Source organism: Lipotes vexillifer, unplaced genomic scaffold (assembly GCF_000442215.2).
Source record: "Lipotes vexillifer unplaced genomic scaffold, Lipotes_vexillifer_v1.1 scaffold1306, whole genome shotgun sequence".
NCBI lineage: Eukaryota > Metazoa > Chordata > Mammalia > Artiodactyla > Lipotidae > Lipotes > Lipotes vexillifer.
In genome coordinates this window covers 35,167-57,757 of record NW_006786512.1, presented here as the reverse complement: position 1 = coordinate 57,757, position 22,591 = coordinate 35,167, and the positions used below count along the sequence as shown (strand labels likewise).

General features: G+C 38.0%; 1 protein-coding gene across 3 annotated transcripts in view; it reads left to right on the top strand.

Moving 5' to 3' along the window:
* SLC25A12 (solute carrier family 25 member 12) overlaps nt 1-22,591 on the top strand; it is a 91,848-nt gene that overhangs the window by 61,459 nt on the left and 7,798 nt on the right. For all 3 annotated transcript variants that reach the window (XM_007458832.1, XM_007458833.1, XM_007458834.1), the window contains 4 exons: nt 1,932-2,013; nt 3,294-3,452; nt 6,494-6,546; nt 6,793-6,873. In XM_007458832.1, coding sequence (XP_007458894.1) covers nt 1,932-2,013; nt 3,294-3,452; nt 6,494-6,546; nt 6,793-6,873 — 375 coding nt within the window. The remainder of the gene's footprint in view (nt 1-1,931; nt 2,014-3,293; nt 3,453-6,493; nt 6,547-6,792; nt 6,874-22,591) is intronic.

The window sequence follows — 22,591 nt, the reverse complement described above, 5'->3', positions numbered from 1 at the left end:
TCTTTCCCCTATTAAATTTCAAATAAAATATCAATATTAAATTGTTAATTGCTCACTTTTGTTACAGCATGTAGATCAAACGTAATGGATGGCCATGCAGTTGCTTGGGCTAACTTGCTAGGAAAAAAATGTATTCCCTACAAAATCATGATTATGTCTTTGTGCAGTTTTTCGCCTTTTTTTATGATGGTTTCTTCCATGTATTAAATTCAGTTTTGGATGTAATAGATGTATGCTTTCACCTAATTTCATTATAATAAAGTTGGTATATTGGGACAGTTGACATTTATAAAATATGTAGTGATTTTGTTTGAAGTAATGGTGTTTGACTAATTGCCAGATTTTCCAAGGGTTTCTTATTGACTTTTCATCAAACATTTCTTATTTTCCTTCACTATAGAATATATTGAACCACAACACTATGACAAGCATAATGAGCTTTTAAAGATCTCTGCCTACAGAGATCACAATCAAACGTTAAATATTTAGATATCAGATGCTTTTGTTCAAACAGAAATGATGCTTACTGTGGTGCAAAATTTACAAAACAAGAAGACAGATAAAACCTTTCTATAGGCTGCTTCCCAAATTGTTTATAAATATCTGGTTTTGCCATATTTAGCTTCCTTAATTGAACTTTGAAGAGATTGTACAAATGAAAGCAAATGAGAGTAGACTAGCTTACTTTTTTCTTTCCTTTAGATTTTAGGCAAGGAGTCCCTCTCCATTAAATTATTCTAAATTATTCTAGTGAGAGTATCTAAACATTTTTATTATGCTGTGTTTTGAAAGCTCATTCAAGTTGCTATTTTTCAAGTTTTCTTATGATAAAGCAATATTTTATTCCTTCATTTCAGACTGTTTATACACGTAACTGTTATTTTCATAATGAAAATATTAAAGAACAAGACTGACACACTAATATAGACAAATTATTTCAAGTCCTTTATGCTGTGGGATACCAATGAAATAACATTCTGAACCACAATAGGTTTTTCCCATTAGCTTTATTTTCAACATAGATTTTATGTTAGAACTACAAATGTGGCTAGGACAGTGGTTCTCAACCTAACTACACAGCAGAATGATTTGAAGCCCTTTAAAAATTTATAAACCCCAGGCCTCAGGGATATATATTTTAAGGTCCCTCAGGTGTTTTCTTTGCGTAGGCAGAGTTGAGGAATACATAGGTCTAGGAGAGCAAATGCTCAGTAGCGTAGGTGAGAAATACTGTACTTATCTATTGATAACCTCAGTGGTTGAGCTTCAGAGCCTCAAATAAAGGGGCAAAGGTTCTGAACCCTTGAAATAGCAGCTATTAAAGTTTTTCACTTTAGCCCAAAAGAGAAGTCCTTGACCTTGCTTTACATATAATCCTAACAATTCTAGTTATGTGATTTCTCCAGCCCTGACAGATGAGAAGCGGCAAAATCAAACTAGGAGGCTGTTGGTAAAAGAAGTAATAGTTGTCAAGCGTGGGAAGATAGCACAAACAGCTGCGTTAGATCTCGATGCAGAAATTGATGGACGCATGAATATGTTGATCTTCAGTTATTAGAGGTGGAAAATTATGATCAATATTATCCGATTTAGGAATCGCGATAGTTTTTATACATTTTAGAAAGATTTTAAAATTTTAAGTTGGTTAAAGTAAAGAAGGGGGAAATGATTTTAAACCTGAAATGTTTACTTACCTGAAAGATTCACTTCTGTAGAATGATAGTGTATTCCCCAGTAGTAGCAGATAAATGAGGCATTAATAGGCTCGTGCAAATGGGGGGAAAAAGCTACTGTGTCTATTTGGCCAGATATGGTTTTTAAATGCTAAATAGAAGTATCTATTTCAAAATCTTAACACAACCAAATTATAGCTTTTTTCATTCGCCGTATGCTTTTCCAAAATTTTTTACATGTTTTCTTCTTCCCCACAGCAATCTCACAGTTTAGGCAGGCCTGTCTGGCTCCAGATTGCCGAGTCTGCTTACAGATTCACTCTGGGCTCAGTTGCTGGAGGTGAGTGACACGTCTATGTGCTGTTTCAAGCTTGCGTTCATGTAATATTATCTCACTAGACCGGGACAGATCAGCAAAGGTTCAGTTCATTGTTCCCAAGGGTCACAACTGCAGGGCTTTCTGAAGTATTCTTTATTTTTACCTACCATCAGAGGACTTGTCATAGCACGGCCATGGCCCCTCTGGCTCCAGTCTGTCTTCAAGACAAAACCTCTGTAATCATGTGAAAGTCTTGGATGCGTGCTGCACTCCCCTTAATTATACTGGTTAAAGCCAGTACGAAGAAATGAGAATAAGACTGTGTTTCTGGTGTTAGGAGTGAGGGCAGGTAAGAGATCAAGATTTGGGGTACAAATTCCAGAACCTTATGAAATAAAACAACCTCTCACAGTGATTCGCTTTTGCTTTTCTGCTTGTTTCCCCCCGCACTGCATCTTTTACTGGCTGAAGAATATCTAGACTTGAAGGTTATTTGTTAAAATGAACCTCTCTTCCCTGCTCCTGGGCAAAATTTGAGAGGCTTTTTTTGCTTAAATCTCTCCATAGAAAATGTATAAAATCTGAAGTTGCTTTATTGAGAAGAACCTAGTAGTGTGATTAAAATACTTAAGATTTTTCAAAAGAAGCCTAAACTGATGAAACTATTATTTTTTCTTTTCAATCTGTTTTAGAAGTTGCAAAGCATGTTTTGGGTTTTCAATAGTTGAAAAATATTATACTCTAATTCATGTTATAAATTTTTCAGTCCCTGAGAAATTCTAAAGCCTGGGCTTTTTATTTTTTTAAACCGAATGCTGTAAGTAGTGGGAGGTCATGTTGAGATTTGGTTCCAATATTATAGTTGTAACTAAGGTTAATTTACCAAAATGCTGTAGTAAACTAAATTTTAAAATTGCAGCCACCTATGTGTAGATATATAGTTATTTTAAGAGGTAACTGGTATAATATGTAGGCATTTAATGGAAAATATAAAGAAATATGTTATATATAAGAGTTTAATGTTGTTAAAGGAAATTGAGTGTTGATTATCTAATGTTGGTGATGACTTGAAAATCCATTACAGTTGTTCTCTGAGGCAGCTGTATTTATGGATCCCAGTGGTTGCTAGCCTGTGATCCTTCAGCTGTGTATGGAAGAAGGGAAAACTACATAAAATCTCTTTTGCGAGGATATGTACTGTGTTCTGTTTTCTAGTCCTTTGATTTAGAGATTTGTTGTCCTTACAGATTCTCCGTTTAATTGTGCTCTCTTTTAAGCCTAACAATTGTTTTCGTTTGTAGCTGTGGGAGCCACTGCGGTGTACCCTATAGACCTGGTGAAGACCCGCATGCAGAATCAGCGTGGCACCGGCTCTGTTGTTGGGGAGCTGATGTACAAAAACAGCTTTGACTGTTTTAAGAAAGTCTTGCGTTATGAGGGCTTCTTTGGACTCTACCGGGGTGAGCAAGCAGATCTCAGCTGCTGAAGTTAGTGAGTTTATCTCACCAGCAGCAGGTTTCAGACTCGCTGTGAAAATCAGTACACAGCCTTTTCAGTCAGACTAGGGCTGTTTCTCTCCTTTTATTTCCCCCTTGTTCATTTCCCTTTTTACATTCTTGCTGGTAACTAGCAATATTAGTCTGCAGAAAAGGTCTTTATTTCTTCTTCCTGCAATCTAAAGCCTGCGTTTTCCCCAGCATGGGTCTATGGTGGTCACCGTGCTCTTACAAACTAAGGCACATGTCTGCAGGTGGAATACAAGGATGACAGCTAAGAAATAGATAGCTTCTTTTCTCAAAGAATTAGAGAGGAAAAATATATCTCTCCTCTGTGAAATAGAAACCAGGCTGCCACTTGAAGGTGAGTTTACACTCTGTTTGTTTCACCTGAAAGAAATATTGCACATTTTTGTCTCTTTCAAGGAGACCAGTGAGTCATCTGAAGGTTAAAAAAAAAAAAAAGAAAGAAAGAAACAAAAGAAAACCTTTTTGCTCCAAGTCTTATTCTTGCTCCTTTTCTCCCTGTAGTTCAGAGGCACTGAGTGGAAGCAGAGAGATTTTCTTTTGCAGGGAATGTTACCACCAACTCTAAGCTGAGCACACTGCTATCGGCATCAGAGGTAGCAAGCCCCATGCAGAATTCTCCCCACCCCCATCAGCTTTGTAGGAACTTGTTCTCTTAGGAGAGGGAGACTTTCATGTACATGTTTTCACATTAGAATTTAGGGTTTCCTTTGGGAGGGAGATTAATTTTTTAATCCCTTTGGGCGCCACTTGGAATTCTTTGAAAAACTTTCTACATGCTCAATTCCAGGGCATTTATGTAATTTACTGTACTTGTTTGTTTGCACACACAGTCCCATTAATCCTGAGCTCATTCTGAGCTCTGCTGAACTGTTTGGCTTATAACCTCTTCCTTGGAAAGAAAAACTGGGCCTGAGCAAAGCTTTATGCTCTTGACCAGGAGCAAAAACACTTCTGATTGGCATTATGTGCAGATACTCAAGTGAAAATGTAGTTCTAATATACTTATACTTGAAGGAGAGGGTCATGAGGATGTTCATTTTTGGCACTGTGTATAGAACAAGAGAAGAGAGTTGTTCTGGAATCAAACTAGGCCCAATACCCTGCTCCTGAGAAAGAATGTGATGAATTTTATTCAGATATGCAGAACTCTAGCCTGTCTGAAATCTAGCTGTACGACATTTACTCCATGGGAAGAGGTGTGCATTGTTAGAATGCAGATCTGTGCATGTGAGTGCTTGTTTTAGACTATATTAAGCACTGCATATCTAGATTTTATTTAATAGGGAATCTGAGGGTTAAGTGGCGCTATGGTGGTTTTCTTCTTTGACATCTCCAGTCTTTCTTTGTTGAGTAAGAATCTTTCTTCCTCCTTGGTATACTTTAAAAGAGAAGGAGCCTAGACATACGCCGCACAGTTTAGCCTTCCCAGTGGATAGATGCTTACAGCAGATTTCATTTGGGAGTGATGTCACGTTAATTAAATGGGTCCAATATAGCAAGTTGGGGGTGGAGGGTGTGGAGGGATCATTGGCTTGATTCAGAATGTGAGCTGATAAAATCAGTCCTTTAAGTGAGAGATTGTAGGAGTTCTGTATCTGAACACTATGATTGTTGAGATTGTCATATATTGCTTAGAAGTGGTCCATTATTTTGTCAGATGATTGACAAAATTGTTGACAGATTAGCCTAAATTTCTTTGTAGGCAACAATGATAACATGACATAAATCAGTACTTTATTAAAATTCCGTGAGCCTTATTGAGGCAAGTAGTAAAACAAACACACATGCTGACACGATTGTATGGGAGTCAGATTAAAAGTAATAGGGCCTGATAATCATGAGCGTTAGAAAGTTAAGACTGCCATCTGCTGATTTATTCTTTTAAATCAGTTTGCTACCCATTAAAGGTGTGTGCAGATTTGTGTTTGCCACTGATAATTCAGTTTGACTGACAGTAGGCTGTATGTACGATTACTTGCTGGCTCTCAACTTGTAGAAAATCACTCAGCAGTATCCTCAAAGTAGGCTTAAGCTCAGCAGCAAGCATGCAAACACATACATAACTTCCCCTTGGCTGGGTGATTTAAAGGATATAGTATGTTTATTGTTAGCATCTTTAAAAGATGTATGCAAAAAATGTATTTTAACGATTTGGATAATCTGTGTGCTTTAGAAAGTTGAGCCCTATGAATAGCTACAGATGTTGAGTTGTTTATATATTTTTTCTTTTGCAGCCAGCCTGGAAAATTTAACTTTCTAAGAATAATGATTTCCTTTGTTTTAGGAGAAATCTTTTGAAATGTCTTAAGTTTGACATATATTAGCAAATAGGCTAACAATGGGCTGTTTTTGCTTGTAGAAGATACCCATTAAATGTTACTTAAAACTGCATTTTTCTTTGCAGCTTTGGCTTTCTTTTAAATAAATGAGTACTGAATTCTGGGTTTCTGTAAAGAGAAAATGATGGGAGTTGGTTTTCTGTAATAGCCAAGCCACTGTATGCTATTACGCAGGTAGCATCATTTGTGGCAAAATCTGGGTCTACTTAACAGGACGCTTTGCAGAGCTTTTCCAAGCATACAACATTGGCTTCTCTAAAGCGTCTGTGTATGTTAGTATGTTGTTGGTTGTAAAGGGAGGTAATCTGGTTTCACTGCTATTGGCAGTGTTCTGGGAGTAGACAAGATCCATGGGTTCCATTCTTTCCTCATACTTTTTGGGAGGTGTTAGATAACCAGGCTTTAAAGGAGGCATGCTTAAGAAAAGGATTTATAGCCTCAAGAAGTATAACATTGTTTTGACATGAATAATTATTATATACATATGCATAGTTTTTAGGATAAGCCACTTTTCCCATTTTAATAAAAACCCTAAAATGTTTGATGGGTAAATAATATGGGGAAAACCACCTTGTTGGGCTTGTGTATTCATGTCTAGTACATCCATACCGCTAACAATTCTCTCTGTTTACCTAGGTCTGATACCACAACTTATAGGGGTTGCTCCAGAAAAGGCCATTAAACTGACTGTAAGTTTCTTTCTCATTGAATTTATGTCATTTGTTTAGATTATCATTAAGCCAAAAGTGAAAACTGATGCTGGTAAGGCTAGCACACTATCAAGGCACTTGTAAACTTTTAAACTTATTTGAATTCATTTGCTAATTTTAAATTTTATATGAGACAAATATTTTGCTGATTTGGGAAAACCAGTAATGTACCACTAAAGGTAATGATTGGGAATTCTGGTTAACTGATGTTGTCTTTCTAATTAGGTCAATGATTTTGTCCGGGACAAATTTACCAGGAGAGATGGCTCCATTCCACTTTTAGCAGAAGTCCTTGCTGGAGGTTGTGTAAGTATTAATACTGATGATTTCTCATGGCAAATATGTTCCTTAGGATTTTTGCACACTGGATATACTATCTGAGTGACATGCCCCCTGAACTCAAGGGACTCTAAGCAGATTTTCTCAGTGATAATAAGGAATCATTTTTTAAATTTCATTGCATAACCTCACTGGTTTTGAGGCAGAAAAGAGGTAGTATTTTTGTAGAGGTAGTATTCTTAGAAGCTCCTAAAACATTACCTTTTACACTTTTTAGAGTTCTAATTCTGTTTCTTTTTAAATACCACAGAAAACAGAGTAATGGGTAGAGTTACCCTATATTTATATTGACTGGAACTTTAAAATAAGTGTGAGGTGACTGATTAATTGGACCCTTGTATTTTAGGTGTAGGATTGAGTAAGCCGTTGTGGTATAATTATAATTTTCCTCCTTTTAGGGACCAGAGCAAACAACCATAACTATGTTGAAGCTATTGACAATTCTGAATTCAGAGATTCTGTCTTTATTTTTTATTTATTTATTTTTTCTTTCTTTTGTTTACTTAATGAAAATTTCTTTAAATTCTGTAGTGCTTTACAATTTTCAGAAGTTTCACACACATGATTTCATATAATCCCACAAAAACCCTTTTCCCCCGCCCCGACCCCTACAGTGCCCCTCCCCCATCCCTCTCCCCAGTGCCTTTCATTCTTTCATTCTTAAAGATGTTAAAAAAAAGAAAAAAAAAGAAAAACTTTAATTGAATGCCTATGATGTGTCAGGCACAGTTCTAGGCCCTTGGGGCCTTTGCATATCCTCAAGTCCATTCTCTAGTAGGGCTGTGTCTTTATTCCCGTCTTACCCCTAGGTTCTTTTTTTTTTTTTTTTTAACATCTTTATTGGGGTATAATTGCTTTACAATGGTGTGTTAGTTTCTGCTTTATAACAGAGTGAGTCAGTTATACATATATATATGTTCCCATATCTCTTCCCTCTTTGTCTCCCTCCCTCCCACCCTCCCTATCCCACCCCTCCAGACAGCCACAAAGAACCGAGCCGGTTTCCCTGTGCCATGCGGCTGCTTCCCACTGGCTATCTACCTTACGTTTGTTAGTATATATATGTCCATGTCTTAAAGTGTGAGCATGACATTGGATTTAGACCAGTTCTCAAATCTAAGCTTTCAGCTCAACTCATCTTATTTGTGGTGTTCCTTTCACATTTGGTAGTACATGATTTTTCTTAAAGATTTATTTAGTCCATTTTGTCCCTGAAACCCTTAATGACTTCCAGTTGACTTGGCTGACAGTCTTGGCTAAACCCTCCTCAGTTGCTTGTGCAACCTGAGGTGATGAGGTCAGTGACCTTTGCAGCTTTTAATTCAGAGAAGATTCCCTGAGGGTCAGAGAGAGAGGGTGCTCTGGATTCTCCTTCATGATATTTGTCAGCCTGGCACATACCTGGGTCCTCATCTTTCTGCAACCAAAGTTCTTATGGAAGAGGTAGCTTGGCGCACTCCCTTTGTGTGAGTGTGCGTGCGCGCGCGCGTGTGTACTTATGTGCATTTGCCGCTATACCTGCACACATGCCCAAGTGCATTCTCAGGGAGAAAACTCATGTCTTTGGCTAACTTTTTTCATGGAGGACAAATAATGGACATAGACTAAGACCTTTGCTTAGTTCTTACTGTTGTTTCTCCTCTTCCTTTACCCCAATTAGATGCTGTAAGTGTTTCTCTTCTAATGAAAGAACCATTGCGTATCATAAATATTCTTTTTCTCAGTGGTTTTAGCTTTAATTTGGTTAAGAAATTTCCTAACTCAGCTTTGCTGCAACACTGTGTACATTTGTCAGAAATCTTCCAAGTCATGTTCTCTGTGTTCCATGTAACTAATTATTTGTTTCCATTTGTGATATCCAGAGGTTTTTGCCCATGAACCTGACTTGTTCCCTTGTCTGACATGTGACCTAAGTGGTTAAATTATAATCAGGTATTTGGTTCCTTTGTTCTTCCTAGGTATTGACCCTGTTTCTAGGTTTGAACTTTGGGAATTTCTCTTGAAGTCTGGGGTGCCTCGAGGGTTGTGCTGACAGTCTAAATCTCTTCCTTAAGAGATTTATTTCTGGACGCTCTGACTCATTTATGGACGCTTTGATGGATTGTCTAGCTGGAAATTGACAGAGTGAAAAATAGTCAGGTTGGGCTATAGGAGGATGATTAGGTTGTATGCAGTTCTTCACCACAAGCACTTTCTGCTTTCCTCTTTCCTCTACATCTCTTCATTTCAGGGAGGAAAGAAAATGTATAATTATTGAGTTTCTACTGATGAATTCGATCACACTACAGTATAAATGACTGTTAAAGCACAACCTGCTACTTCTCCCCAAAGTCTACATATTTCAACAGAGAATAACCTTAAACAAAAAGGATGAGTCTCTGCTGATAGAATATCAGGCACTGTGGAATATAGGAATACTCTTTTTGCTGAATGAAACATGGTAAGCAGCCACCAGATAAACACTAGGAAGAGTGGCTGCCCGTGAGGCTGGTCAGGAGAACCCAACCCTCAGGATCCTGGGTACGGGTGGTGATAGAATGTGGAGTGTCCTGTGGGTGTTTGGCTGAATGCTGTCAGTGCCACCAGGTGAGAGGAGTGCAGCTGTTCTTCCAAACATCACTCAATTTTAAAGATGTATTGGGTTGGCCAAAAAGTCCCTTCGGTTTTTAAGTAAAAATAAAAGGCACGTTTTTCATTTTCACCAAGAACTTTATTGAACAACAAATTCTCCCTTTTGTTCCACTACCTTCTGCCATTTTTCAGGCAACTTCATGATTCCATCTTCCCAAAACTTTTAATCTTTTTGAGCAAAGAACTGTTCCAGGTGCCTTTTACAGTCTTACAGAGAATTGAAATTTTTTCCATTAAGAGAATTTTATAAAGACCTAAATAAATGGAAATCTGAAGGTGCAATGTCTGGTGAATACGGCGGATGAATCAGAACTTCCCAGCCAAGCTGTACCAGTTTTTGCCTGGTCATCAAAGAAACATATGGTCTTGCATTATCCTGTTGGAAGATTATGCCTTTTCTGTTGGCTAATTCTAGATGCTTTTTGTCGAGTGCTGCTTTCAGTTGGTCTAATTGGGAGCAGTACTTGTTGGAATTAATCGTTTGGTTTTCCAGAAGGAGCTCATAATAGAGGACTCCCTTCCAATCCCACCATATACACAACATCACCTTCTTTGGATGAAGACTGGCCTTTGGTGTGACTGGTGGGCTCATTTCGCTTGCCCCACAATCTCTTGCATTCCACATTATTGTATAGTATCCACTTTTCATCACGCGTCACAATTTGTGTTAAAAACGAACGTTTTCATTACGTTTAAGTAGAGAACTGCATGCGGAAATACGGTCAAGAAGGTGTTTTCGCTTAAGTTACGTGGAACCCGAACATCAAAGCGATTAACATAACCAAGCTGGTGCAAATGATTTTCAGCGCTTGATTTGGTTATTTTTAGTATGTTGGCTGTCTCCTGCATGGTATAACGTTGATTGTTCTCAGTGTCTTGGTTTGATCTCTACCCGACCATGGAGCATCGTCCAGAGAGAAATCTCCAGCACGAAACTTTGCAAACCACTTTTGACACGTTCGCTCAGTCACAGCACCTTCTCCATACACTGCACAAATCTTTTTTTGCATTTCGGTTACGTTTTTACTTTTCTTGAAATAATAAATAAAGCATAATAGGCCAAAAATGTTGCTTTTTTTCTTCCATCTTCAATATTAAAATGCCTACACAAAAATTCACCAATTTTGATAAGTCTTTTGTTAAATGCATGCTGATATGACAGCTGTCACATACAGTCTAAAAAAATTATTTTGAATGAAGTTAAAGACAACTAAGTGCTACTAGAGCCATCTTACGGAGGAAACTGAACAAACCTTTTTGCCAGCCCAATACCTAATGTGTTGACCTAATGCAGATCAATTCAGAAGAAATGGCTGAAACCGAGCAGTTAGTATTGACTTTATAGATTTTTTTTCCGTAGCAGAAGAATCAGCTAGGACTAGGGTCTTGAGTTCCCTACATATGGGAGGGAAATTCTACTGCTCTGAAAATGACTGTGCCGTCCTTTAGGAAAAATGATGTACACTAACTAGATCATTGAGGTGACCAAGAAATGAAAATATCCAGTCCTTAAGCATTATGTGTTTTTTTGTTGTTTGTTTTATTTTGTGATCTGTTTTTAAAAGTATGCGATATTAGATATATGCAAAAGAGAACACATTATATAAACAAAAAGTTATAATAAAATGAGCATCCATGAGCCTACCAGTCAACTTAACTACAGTATTACTATTATCATTGGTGCTGGTTTTTGCTTTTACTGTAGCTCTAATCTGCTAGAATGCTAATGAGCGGTAGGGACTTTTCCTACTGGACTGAACATTTTATAGGCATTCTGTCATTATTATTCCCAATTGGAGTTGAAGAAAATAAAACCTGAGAGAGACCTAGCACTTAGTGAATGGCAAAGTTGAGAGTCAAACCACTTTTGTCTCCAAATCTCTATTAACTCATATTTGGTATGTTTTCGTTCATTCTTTCTTCCATTTATTCATTCTCATCCAACAAGCTGTCAAGGCTGAGAAGGATTTAGAGTTTCTTCCTGTGCAAGGAACTAGACTTAGGAAATGTTTATATCTCATAGAAAAAGTGTAGTTCTGACCATTCTCACCAGATAAAACCTAATCTTATATCTAATCATATTCCACTGTGGTAATTTGAAAGTAGAATTCCTTATCCTGATTTGCTTCATTTCTACATGACACCAAAGAAAATATGTGCTTATGATTATAATTCATTGTAATAATAGCTACCATTTCTTGAGCCTCTTGCACTGGACTGAACACTTTATAGGCATTATCTGATTATTATTCCCAGCTAGAGTCGAAGAAACTAAAAGCTCAGTGAAATCAAGCACTTAGTAAATGGAAAAATTGAGATTCAAACCACTTCTGTCTCTAATCTATATTCTTTCATACTTGGTTTATGTTTCCATTTGTTCAGTCTTTCATTCATTCTCTCATTCATTGAATGCTTGCTATGTTTCAGGAAAAAATTTTAAAATAACAGCTTTATTGAGATAGAGTTCACATATCATACAATTCCCCACACTTAAAGTGTACAATTCAGCAGTTTTGAGTGTATTCACAGAGCTGTGCAACTATCACCGTAGTCAATTTTAGAACATTCTCATCCCCAAAAGAAACCTAGTACCCTTTAGCTATTGCCTTCCAGTTTTCCCGCCCTCTCCCCATCAAGTGTTAGGCTACTACTCGTAAACTTTCTGTCCTTATAGATTCACCATTTCTGGACATTTCATATAAATGGAATCAAACAATATATGGCCTTTTGTGTCTGGCTTCTTTCACTTAGTGTAACGTTTCAAGGTTTATTCACGTTGTAGTATGTATCAGTATATCAGGCCTTCTTTATTGCTGAATAATATTTCATTATATAGATAATACCACATTTTTTTAATCCATTCATCAGTTGTTGAACACGTGGGTTGTTTCCACCTTTTGGCTATTATGAATAATGCTGCTATGAACATTTTTGTTTTTGTGGACATATGTTTTCATTTCTCTCGTGTATATACCTAGGAGTGGAATTGGTGGGTCATATGGTAACCCTAACTAGTATTTTGAGGGACTGCCAGATTGTTTTCCAAAGTGGCTGCACCATTTTATAATCCTACCAGCAATGTATGGGGGTTCTGATTTCTCCACATTCTTGCCAATACTTATATTATTATCTGTCTTTTTGTTGTAGCCATCCTACTGGTATGAAATGGTATCTTACTGTGATCTAATGACTGACAGTGTTGAGCATCTTTTCATGAATGTACTGGCATTTGTTTATCTTTGGAGAACAATCTATTCAGAATATTTGCGCATGTTTTAGCTGGGTCGTTCATCTTTTATTATTGAATTGAAAGAGTTCTGTATATATTTAGTGTACCCTACCAGATACGTGATTTGCAAATATTTTTCACTTTCTTGACTGTGTCCTTTGAAGAACTGCACTTTGATTTTAATGAAGTCCAACTTATTGATATTTTCTCTTGTTGCTTGTGCTTTTTGTGTCATATCTAAGAAGTCATTGCCTAATCCAAGATCATGAAGATTTATACCTCTGTTTTCTTCTGAGGGTTTTATAGTTTTAGATCTTACATTTAGGTCTTTGATCTTTCACACAAATTTTTAACCTTAATTTTTTCCGGTGTTTTGCTTTGAGCAGAGATATTACCAAATGAAAGTTTTATTTTTCATTGTCAACATTTTGGTATATTTCCTCCTAATGCTTTTATAGACGTGCTTTTGTGCATGTACAGACATAAACACACACACACACACACACACACACACACACACACATGCATGCATGCACATTATATATATTTTTTAACATCTTTATTGGAGTATAGTTGCTTTACAATGTTGTGTTAGTTTCTGCTGTATAACAAAGTGAATCAGCTATACATATACATATATCCCCATATCTCCTCCCTCTTGCATCTCCCTCCCACCCTCCCTATCCCACCCCTCTAGGTGGACACAAAGCACGGAGCTGATCTCCCTGTGCTATGCAGCTGCTTCCCACTAGCTATCTGTTTTACATTTGGTAGTGTATATATGTCAGTGCTACTCTCTCACTTTGTCCCAGCTTACCCTTCCCCCCTCCCCGTGTCCTCAAGTCCATTTTCTGCATCTGCATCTGTTTTTTTTTTTTAGATTCCATATATGTGTGTTAGCATACGGTATTTGTTTTTCTCTTTCTGACTTAACTTCACTCTGTACGACAGACTCTAGGTCCATCCACCTCACTACAAATAACTCGATTTCGTTTCTTTTTATGGCTGAGTAATAGTCCATTACATACGTGTGCCACATCTTCCTTATCTTTTCTTCTGTCGATGGACACTTAGGATGCTTCCATGTCCTGGCTATTGTAAATAGTGCTGCAATGAACATTGCGGTACATGTCTCTTTTTGAATTATGGTTTTCTCAGGGTATATACCCAGTAGTGGGATTGCTGGGTCATATGGTAGTTCTATTTTTAGTTTTCTAAGGAACCTTGCTACTGTTCTCCATAGTGGCTGTATCAATTTACATTCCCACCAACAGTGCAAGAGGGTTCCCTTTTCTCCACACCCTCTCCAGCATTTATTGTTTGTAGATTTTTTGATGATGGCCATTCTGACTGGTGTGAGGTGATACCTCATTGTGGTTTTGATGTGCATTTCTCTAATGATTAGTGATGTTGAGCAACCTTTCACACATTTGTTGGCAACCTGTATGTCTTATTTGGAGAAATGTCTATTTAGGTCTTCTGCCCATTTTTGGATTGGGTTGTTTGTTTTTTTGATATTGAGCTGCATGAGCTGCTTGTAAATTTTGGAGATTAATCCTTTGTCAGTTGCTTGGTTTGCAAATGTTTTCTCACATTCTGAGGGTTGTCTTTTCATCTTGTTTATGGTTTCCTTTGCTGTGCAAAAGCTTTAAAGTTTCATTAGGTCCCATTTGTTTATTTTTGTTTTTATTTCCATTTCTCTGGGAGGTGGGTCAAAAAGGATCTTGCTGTGATTTATGTCATAGAGTGTTCTGCCTATGTTTTCCTCTAAGAGTTTTATAGTGTCTGGCCTTACATTTAGGTCTTTAATCCTTTTTTTTTTTTTTTTTTTGGCGGTACGCAGGCCTCTCACTGCTGTGGCCTCTCCCGTTGCGGAGCACAGGCTCCGGACGCGCAGGCTCAGCGGCCATGGCTCACGGGCCAAGCCACTCTGCGGCATGTTGGATCTTCCCGGACCGGGGCACGAACCCGCGTCCCGTGCATCGGCAGGCAGACTCTCAACCACTGTGCCACCAGGGAAGCCCCTTTAATCCATTTTGAGTTTATTTTTGTGTATGGTGTTAGGAAATGTTCTAATTTCATTCTTTTACATGGAGCTGTCCAGTTTTCCCAGCACCACTTACTGAAGAGGCTGTCTTTTCTCCATTGTATATTCTTTCCTCCTTTATCATAGATAAGGTGACCATATGATGCACATTATTTTTTAAACCAGATGGAAGTTTTGTTGGCTCTGACTTCCTGATTAGAAATGCAAGCAAAAAAAAGAAATGCAAGCAGCTCTCACTTTCTAAGGGCAGCAGAAAATCACAGTGGAGCTTCTCACTTTGGAAATAGATATAACCTTTGGGAACAGAATTATAAACAGAGTGTGCGTTTTCAAATTTTAAATCTTCATTGGGAACATTAACCAAACTTATTTTATATCTATATTAAAATCTTCTCAAAAAAGACTTAATAGTTCAGAATTTATGATTTAGATGTGATACGTTTTTTTTTGTTGTTGTATCTATAACTCGAACTTTAGATTTAATAATTTCTCCACCCTTCTTTAGGTGGGGATGAGATAAGAGTGTATGCATATGGATACAGTTACTCAGTAAATATCTGTTATGGATGCTTATAAGTAATGTATATGTAACAGTAGGTTTCAAATAATTTTTCTCATTGTTCTCACAGGTAAGCCGTTCTTGTCAGGCCATATGTTTTCATTTTTCTCTTAGGAAGTCTCCCTTTATATATGTATAAATATATATGTGTATGTTACACATACATATATTACATGTCCATATCAGACATAAATATAATTGAGTGTTTAGGGCTTGCCTAGTGGCGCAGTGGTTAAGAATCCACCTGCCAATGCAGGGGACACGGGTTCGAGTCCTGGTCCGGGAAGATCCCACATGCTGTGGAGCAACTAAGCCCGTGTGCCACAACTACTGAGCCTGTGCTCTAGAGCCCATGAGCTGCATCTACTGAAGTCCACATGCTGTAGAGCCCGTGCTCCACAACAAGAGAAGCCACCGCCATGAGAAGCCTGCGCACCGTTACGAAGAGTAGCCCCAGCTCTCCGCAACTAGAGAAAGCCTGCGGGTAGCAATGAAGACCCAATACAGCCAAAAATAGTAAATGAAAATAAATAAATTTATTAAATAAATATATATATATATATAATTGAGTGTTTAATTATGGTATCTGTTGTGTGCAGGAATAATATCAATACTTTGTTGTCAACTTAGAATTTTTCCAATTACTTTAACATTGCACTATTACCACCTCCTATAAAATGGGTAGATGAGAAACAGAAGGTCAGACAGGCTAACTCTCACCCCAAATCACACAGCTAATATATGCTGCAGTTTTCATGTACACCCAAATATTTTGATTTTAAAGAAAAGACCAACTCCTTTTGTTCTATAATGCTGTCTTAGGGAATCAAATCAAGGCCTTCTCCACGTGTCAAAATAAATCTAGATGGGACCATTCAACTTTGTAGTGGCTGTTCTTTCTTTTTTTAAAATATTACATAGATATATATCATAGAAATTTAGCATATATCTGAATATATATACATATATGTGTTATTTAGGTATAATTAACGTATTAAAAAAACTTAGCTGTCAGCTTAATGAGTTTTAACAATTGTATACATCCATGAAATCACCACTCGAGTGAGATAAAGAACATTTCACCCCAGAAAATTAATTCATGCCTCTTTCCAGTCATTCATTCCTCCCCTCCCCCAGGCAGCCACTGTTCTGATTTCTGTCAACAGTTTTGTTCCTTCTTGGATTTCATATCAACAACTCGCATGAAATGCATTCTTTTATGGTCGGCCTCTTTTGCTTAACAGAGTGTTTTCAAGAGTCATCCTTGTTATTGTGTGGGTATCAGTATTGGGTTTTTTGTTTGTTTTTGATTTTACTGAGCATTATTCCATGGTATGAATTAACTACAGTTTGCTTGTCCATTCTTCTATTGATGGACATTTGGGTTGTTTCCAGTTTTTATCTATTATAAATAAGGTTGTTAAAAACATTCTTGTACAGATATTTTTGTCAACATATGATTTCATTTTTCTTGGGTGACTAAGAGTAGACTAGGGTAGATGTATGTTCAGTTTAAAAGAAACTGCCTGTTGGTTCTTTGAAGTGGGTGGACCATTTTACAGTCTCATCAGCAGTGTACAAATATTCCAGTTACTCCACATCCCCAACAGTGTTTGATATTTTTAGTCATTCTGCTTGGTGTGAAGTGATATCTTGCTGTGGTTTTAATTTGCATTTCCCTGATGCCTAAAGATATTGAGCATCCTTTCATGTGTTTATTGGCTTTTTACTTCTTTTTCAGTGAAGTGTCTGTTCCAGTCTTCTGCGTATTTTTATTAGGTTATTCATATTTTGTTATTGACTTGTAGGAGTTCTTTATAAATCATGGATACAGTCCTTTGTCAGGTGTATGTGTTATGAATATTTTTCCCAGGCTGTGACTTGCCTATTAATTATCTTAATAGTCTCTGTGTTGGTTTTATAAAAGAAGAAGATGATATAGAGTTTTTTAGACACATTCATAAACCTAAGTGGGAAAAAATTTAATGTCTTTCTGAGTCAGCAAAGCAGAAAGTTTAAAAGTCTAAAGGGACTGACCTACATGTATTTTCTAATCATCTCTCTGGTTTTTATGTTGTTAAACTTAGCCAGAGCACTTACCTGACTGATCACGTTACCTCTTTCAGGGAGTAGATACTTCTGAATGGATCAGTCATAAAACTCAAAATGTATTTATTGCTCAACAAAGGACTGATGTAACCCCATTATGCTGCAGGTGTTTTCAATCTGCGTAGCGCTCTCACCTTAGGTTAGTGCACAAGAACTCTGTGAGGTTGTTGGAATCTCTGTTATCATATTAGGAAACCAAGGAATGGAAAGGTTATGACCTATCTAAGGTTACAAAGTTAACGACCATATAGGTCAACAGCCTTCCAAACCTGGAATCTTTCTACTCTTCTGTCTTTGGCCTATATGTGCACATGGGCACACACACACACCCATACCTATGCCCGTATAGGTGCAGCAAGAGGTCCACTTGTTAGTTGGAGCATTTACTAATCCTGGGAGCCACAATTGGTAGCTAGCCAGCTCCCTAAGCCATGTCTTTCTTGGCAAGCTGAGCTTGCACATCTCTGTAAAAAGCTGTTTGGAAATAGTTTCTCCCACTCCCATCCCCAGGAACCAGTGTGGTCTTAACTTTATGCTTGCATACTTACATGAACACACATACATATGCACACACATTAAATGTCCATATATATTTATGTCATAGTTGCGTATCATCATGCTTTAACCTGAAATTTTATTTATCTTGGTGTCTATTATTTCAGATCACTAGCTTTAATTGGTTAGATTTTTTTGATGTTCATATATGTGTATGTTGATAAGCCTTTTAAAAGTTTTGGATCCACAGATAACAAGTGCTAACTAGTTTTTAAAAATTCATTTAAATTGTATGAATTACCAAGTTTACCATGGGGAAGAATGTGTGAGAGTGGACCTAGTCTGTAAAAAGAGCATTGTTTCTAAGGCCAGTTCTGTTTCTTATTTGTGGTGTTTGTCGGCGGGGGGTTGTTTTTTGTTTTTGAATAGTTAATACATTCATATGATTCAGAATTTAAAAGGTATAATAGCATATGCTTTGCAAATTCTTTCTCCTAGCTATTTATTTCACCTTCCAGGGGAGCAACCAATGTTTTCATCTCTAAAGCTATTCTGGTTTTGATAAACTTAGGTAAATTTTGATATATTTGTAATCAATGGGTACCTAATATTTTATGTTCTGTTTGTGTCACTTGGCATGATTTATTACCTAATCTTATTGCCTGATTAAGAGCATATAATTATTTCTACTTAACTGTTTACTTCTGGGCATTTAAAATTTTTTTCTGTTTAATTTTATTGCTTTTTAAAATAGCAAATGTTAGCATATTTGTAAAAATACAGGTACTTTTTTATTGAAAATTATGTTTTTATTTCACAGTTTAACATTTCTGAAATTCTGTATATTAAGTGATTATATTTACTGTAAGTAGTGTTTTTTCCCTGTGGAAAGCTGTTATTAAATTCATGATATCACTTAACAATCAGTAGCATCTTAATATAGAGGAGAAATGATATTTTCCTGGTGTTTGTTTCTCAGAAGAGAAAAAGTTAAGGATGTGATAACATCATAATCCTCATTCTTTGTCACTACATTTCTTACCAGAGTGATTGAATTAATTGCGGATCTTATTCCCCCTGTTCCCAGTTTAATATGTATGAGAGTGGTTAACCTCAGCATTTAAAAAAGGACAATCTGTGTTTGCCTTGTATGTTTTCCTTCAAGTGTTATAAAATATCCAAAGTTTTAGACAAATTAGATAGCAATCTTTATTACTCAGTGTTTCTGTATTACTGAAGTCAGGTTCAGCTGCTTGCCTCTTGAAAGCCAGTACTTGAGAGGCAAGTGTTGGTTGGAAAAGGAAAGGTTGCTTTAGGAGGCTGGCAGTCTGGGCAGAAGGCGGACTCGTGTCCAAAAACCAACTTCAAAGATTTTGCTCAACCATGAAGGTTTTTAAAGGGTGAATCATTTGGGGAGGGGGTCAGAGTCTTCCTTATCTTCCACTGTGTACCTTTCTTCTGATTGGTTGGTGGTGAGATAACCAGGCGGTGTTCCAGGAGTCCTGTGCTCAACCTGAAGTTACCGTCCTCTGCCTGGGTAGGGGCCTTAGTTCCTGCAGAAGAACTCAGGTGTTTTGTTACGTATATTCCTTGAGGAGGCACCAGGACCCTGCCCCATGGCTGCAGTATTGTTTCTTGATTGCTCCTGCTTTGTTTCTGTGTTCCCTCCCTTCCCTGAAAAGCCACTGTTTGAATCTGCCCTTTGGAACTAAGGGAAGGTCAAGGAGGCTGAATGAAGCCTATTCCCTACAAACTAGAAACAGGAGACCCAGAAAGGATCTTTACCTAGGAGTGCCCCATGGGGTCTTGTTCCATTTCATCTGGAATAGTATTTGTCTACATATTCCTAGGTCTATCATAAAGTTCTTAAAAATGATTATTAATTTTTAGAGCATATACAGACTGAAATTGGTAGAAATTTTCTCCTTCAGTCATAGTAGAGTACATACATAGGTGTGAAACAAACTCACGGTGTGTGCCTTGATCATAGTGTCATTGTTTACACACTCATTTGTCATATTTCATATATATATATATATATATATATATATATATATATGTTTAGTTTTGTGGTTGTTTCCAGTGCGTTGCTGGGACTTAGTATATGTGCTGGGTAACAGATCTTCAAAGCATGCAGTGGTTCCTGTGTTTGTGTTTCCTCCTTTTAGTTGTGTACTGTTTTAGTTGAAAGCCTTTTACATGTACCCGTAGAAAGAAATTTGACGAGTTGTTAAAGAAATACAAACCTCAGTAAACTGGCAGTTATTTCCAGAAGCGTCTGTGAGAGAGCGAGGAGGAGGGAGCTGTGGCTGGGGGGAGTGCTAGTTGGAGTATTCCTGCTCTGCAGGGTGTTATAATTTACTAATGGTTAAAAACATGAAAGAACCTTGTATTTATTTAAACATAACGTCCATGTTTAATGAGTAGCGCCCAGGGGTTGACGTCATCTGGTGGTGGCAAATTTGGGGGATTATAATAAAAATTGGTTCTTTTTTTAATTTAATCTGCTTTAGTTTAGAACATAAAGCGCATTTCCCCAAAGATATAGCCTTTGCAACAATTACTTAAGCAAGAGGTTTCGGGGAAGTAGTGAACTGTTTCGATCGCTTTGGTCTTTAATGCTATAGCTACGGGGAGCAATTCCTTGGATTATCATTTTGACATAATTTTTCACCCAGCAATCCTTTTGAAAGTATTGTTTGCTTCGATTGAAACATTGAAATACTTCCTCCTGCCGGCACTGCCCTAGATTAAAAGAGAGAGAAACACAGGCAAACCAACATGTAAAATTGGGTCAGTCGCCATTCGGGGGCCTGTGTTGTGTCGAGTTGGGAGTCGCAGGAAGTCCACAGAGAGACAGCAAATTGCTGCACCCTCTGTGCTTGGTGGACAAAAAGAGGATTAGGGCCCTGAGGAATCCAAGACAGTAAGCGTCTCACAAAGGGGAAAGGAATCTTGTGTCACTGTTGGCAGTTGTGGATGTTGATAGGAATAAGGGATCAGGATTGGAACAAGAGTATTTAGTTGGTTTATAGCCCCTGGCCAGTTAGGAGAATGGGCTGGGACTTGTTGCTCCCCCTTGGAAAAGGGGGTCTGGGAGGGCTGTGGGTTTTAGAAAAAATGAATGGGAGTGTGGGTGAAGGTAGAGTACAGAAGTGGCATTGAATGTTGCTCATGAGTATTTTTTTTTTATAACTGTTTTAATTTTTACTTTTTTTTTTTTTGCGGTACGCGTGCCTCTCACTGTTGTGGCCTCTCCCGTTGTGGAGCACAGGCTCCGGACGCACAGGCTCAGCGGCCATGGTTCACGGGCCCAGCCGCTCCGCGGCATGTGGGATCTTCCCGGACCGGGGCACAAACCCGTGTCCCCTGCATCGGCAGGTGGACTCTCAACCACTGCGCCACCAGGGAAGCCCCATTGTTTTAACTTTTATAAATTTATTTTATTTATTTTTGGCTGCGTTGGGTTTTCATTGCCGCACATGGGCTTTCTCTAGTTGCGGTGAGCACGGGCTGCTCTTCGTTGTGGTGCACAGGCTTCTCATTGCGGTGGCTTCTCTTGTTGCGGAGCACAGGCTTTAGCCGCGCAGGCTTTAGTAGTTGTGGCACGCAGGCTCAGTAGTTGTGGCTCGTGGGCTCTAGAGTGCAGGCTCAGTAGTTGTGGTGCATGGGCTCAGTTGCTCCGCGGCATGTAGGATCTTCCTGGACCAGGGCTCGAACCCTTGTCCCCTGCATTGGCAGGTGGATTCTTAACCACTGCGCCACCAGGGAAGCCCCTGCTTGTGAGTTCTATGGGTGTTGTTTGTAGTCCACCCATACCTGTGGAATTAGAATCACCAGTGAGGTACCCGTTGCCTGTTTCACATGTGACAAGCTATTACAGTGAAGTTATGATTATATAATGTAATATGATTATACGAATGTGGTTCTGATTATATAATGTAAACAGCTACACTTGAGATGAAGATGTGCAAATGAGATTTTTTTTCACTTCATGAATGGAGATGTATATATATTTATGTTTTTAAATTTTTATTTATTTTTATATATCCATATGTACAGACATACACATAAACACTTTTTTTCTTTCTCACAGAAACCAAAAAAGGAGTTGGTAGCAGTTTTGTTAAACATTCCCCCCCCCCCCAACTAGTTAACAGATTTCAGGTGCAAATACACTTTCTTTAGCCAAATTCAAATATCTCTGTCAGTCACCCACCGCCAGAGAGTGTGGAGTGTGGCTTTGATTTGCCCTCTCGTTCTCATGGTAACTAGATGTTCCATTTCCCAGCTCTGTCTTTGAACAGTGTTTCTGGTTTGGTCTTGAAATGATACTGCAATTGTCCTTCCAAATTATCTTCTTTTGTGTGGGTGTAGTTGTAGATCTGTCTCAGAGTTTTGCTCAGGATAGTACATTTTAGAATTTGAACTAGAGGAGAATTTCCCCTGTGACTTAAGCCACCTCTGTGGGGCAGAAACACCTCTGTGTTAATTGCTCTGCAGTCCAGTGAAGCAGAAGCAGGTGGTTGAGCTAAGGAGAACGCTTGCTAAGAAGAGGAAAGAAACTATTGGAGATCCGAATTTTAGCTCCAGCGTGTGGGAAAAGATACCAATC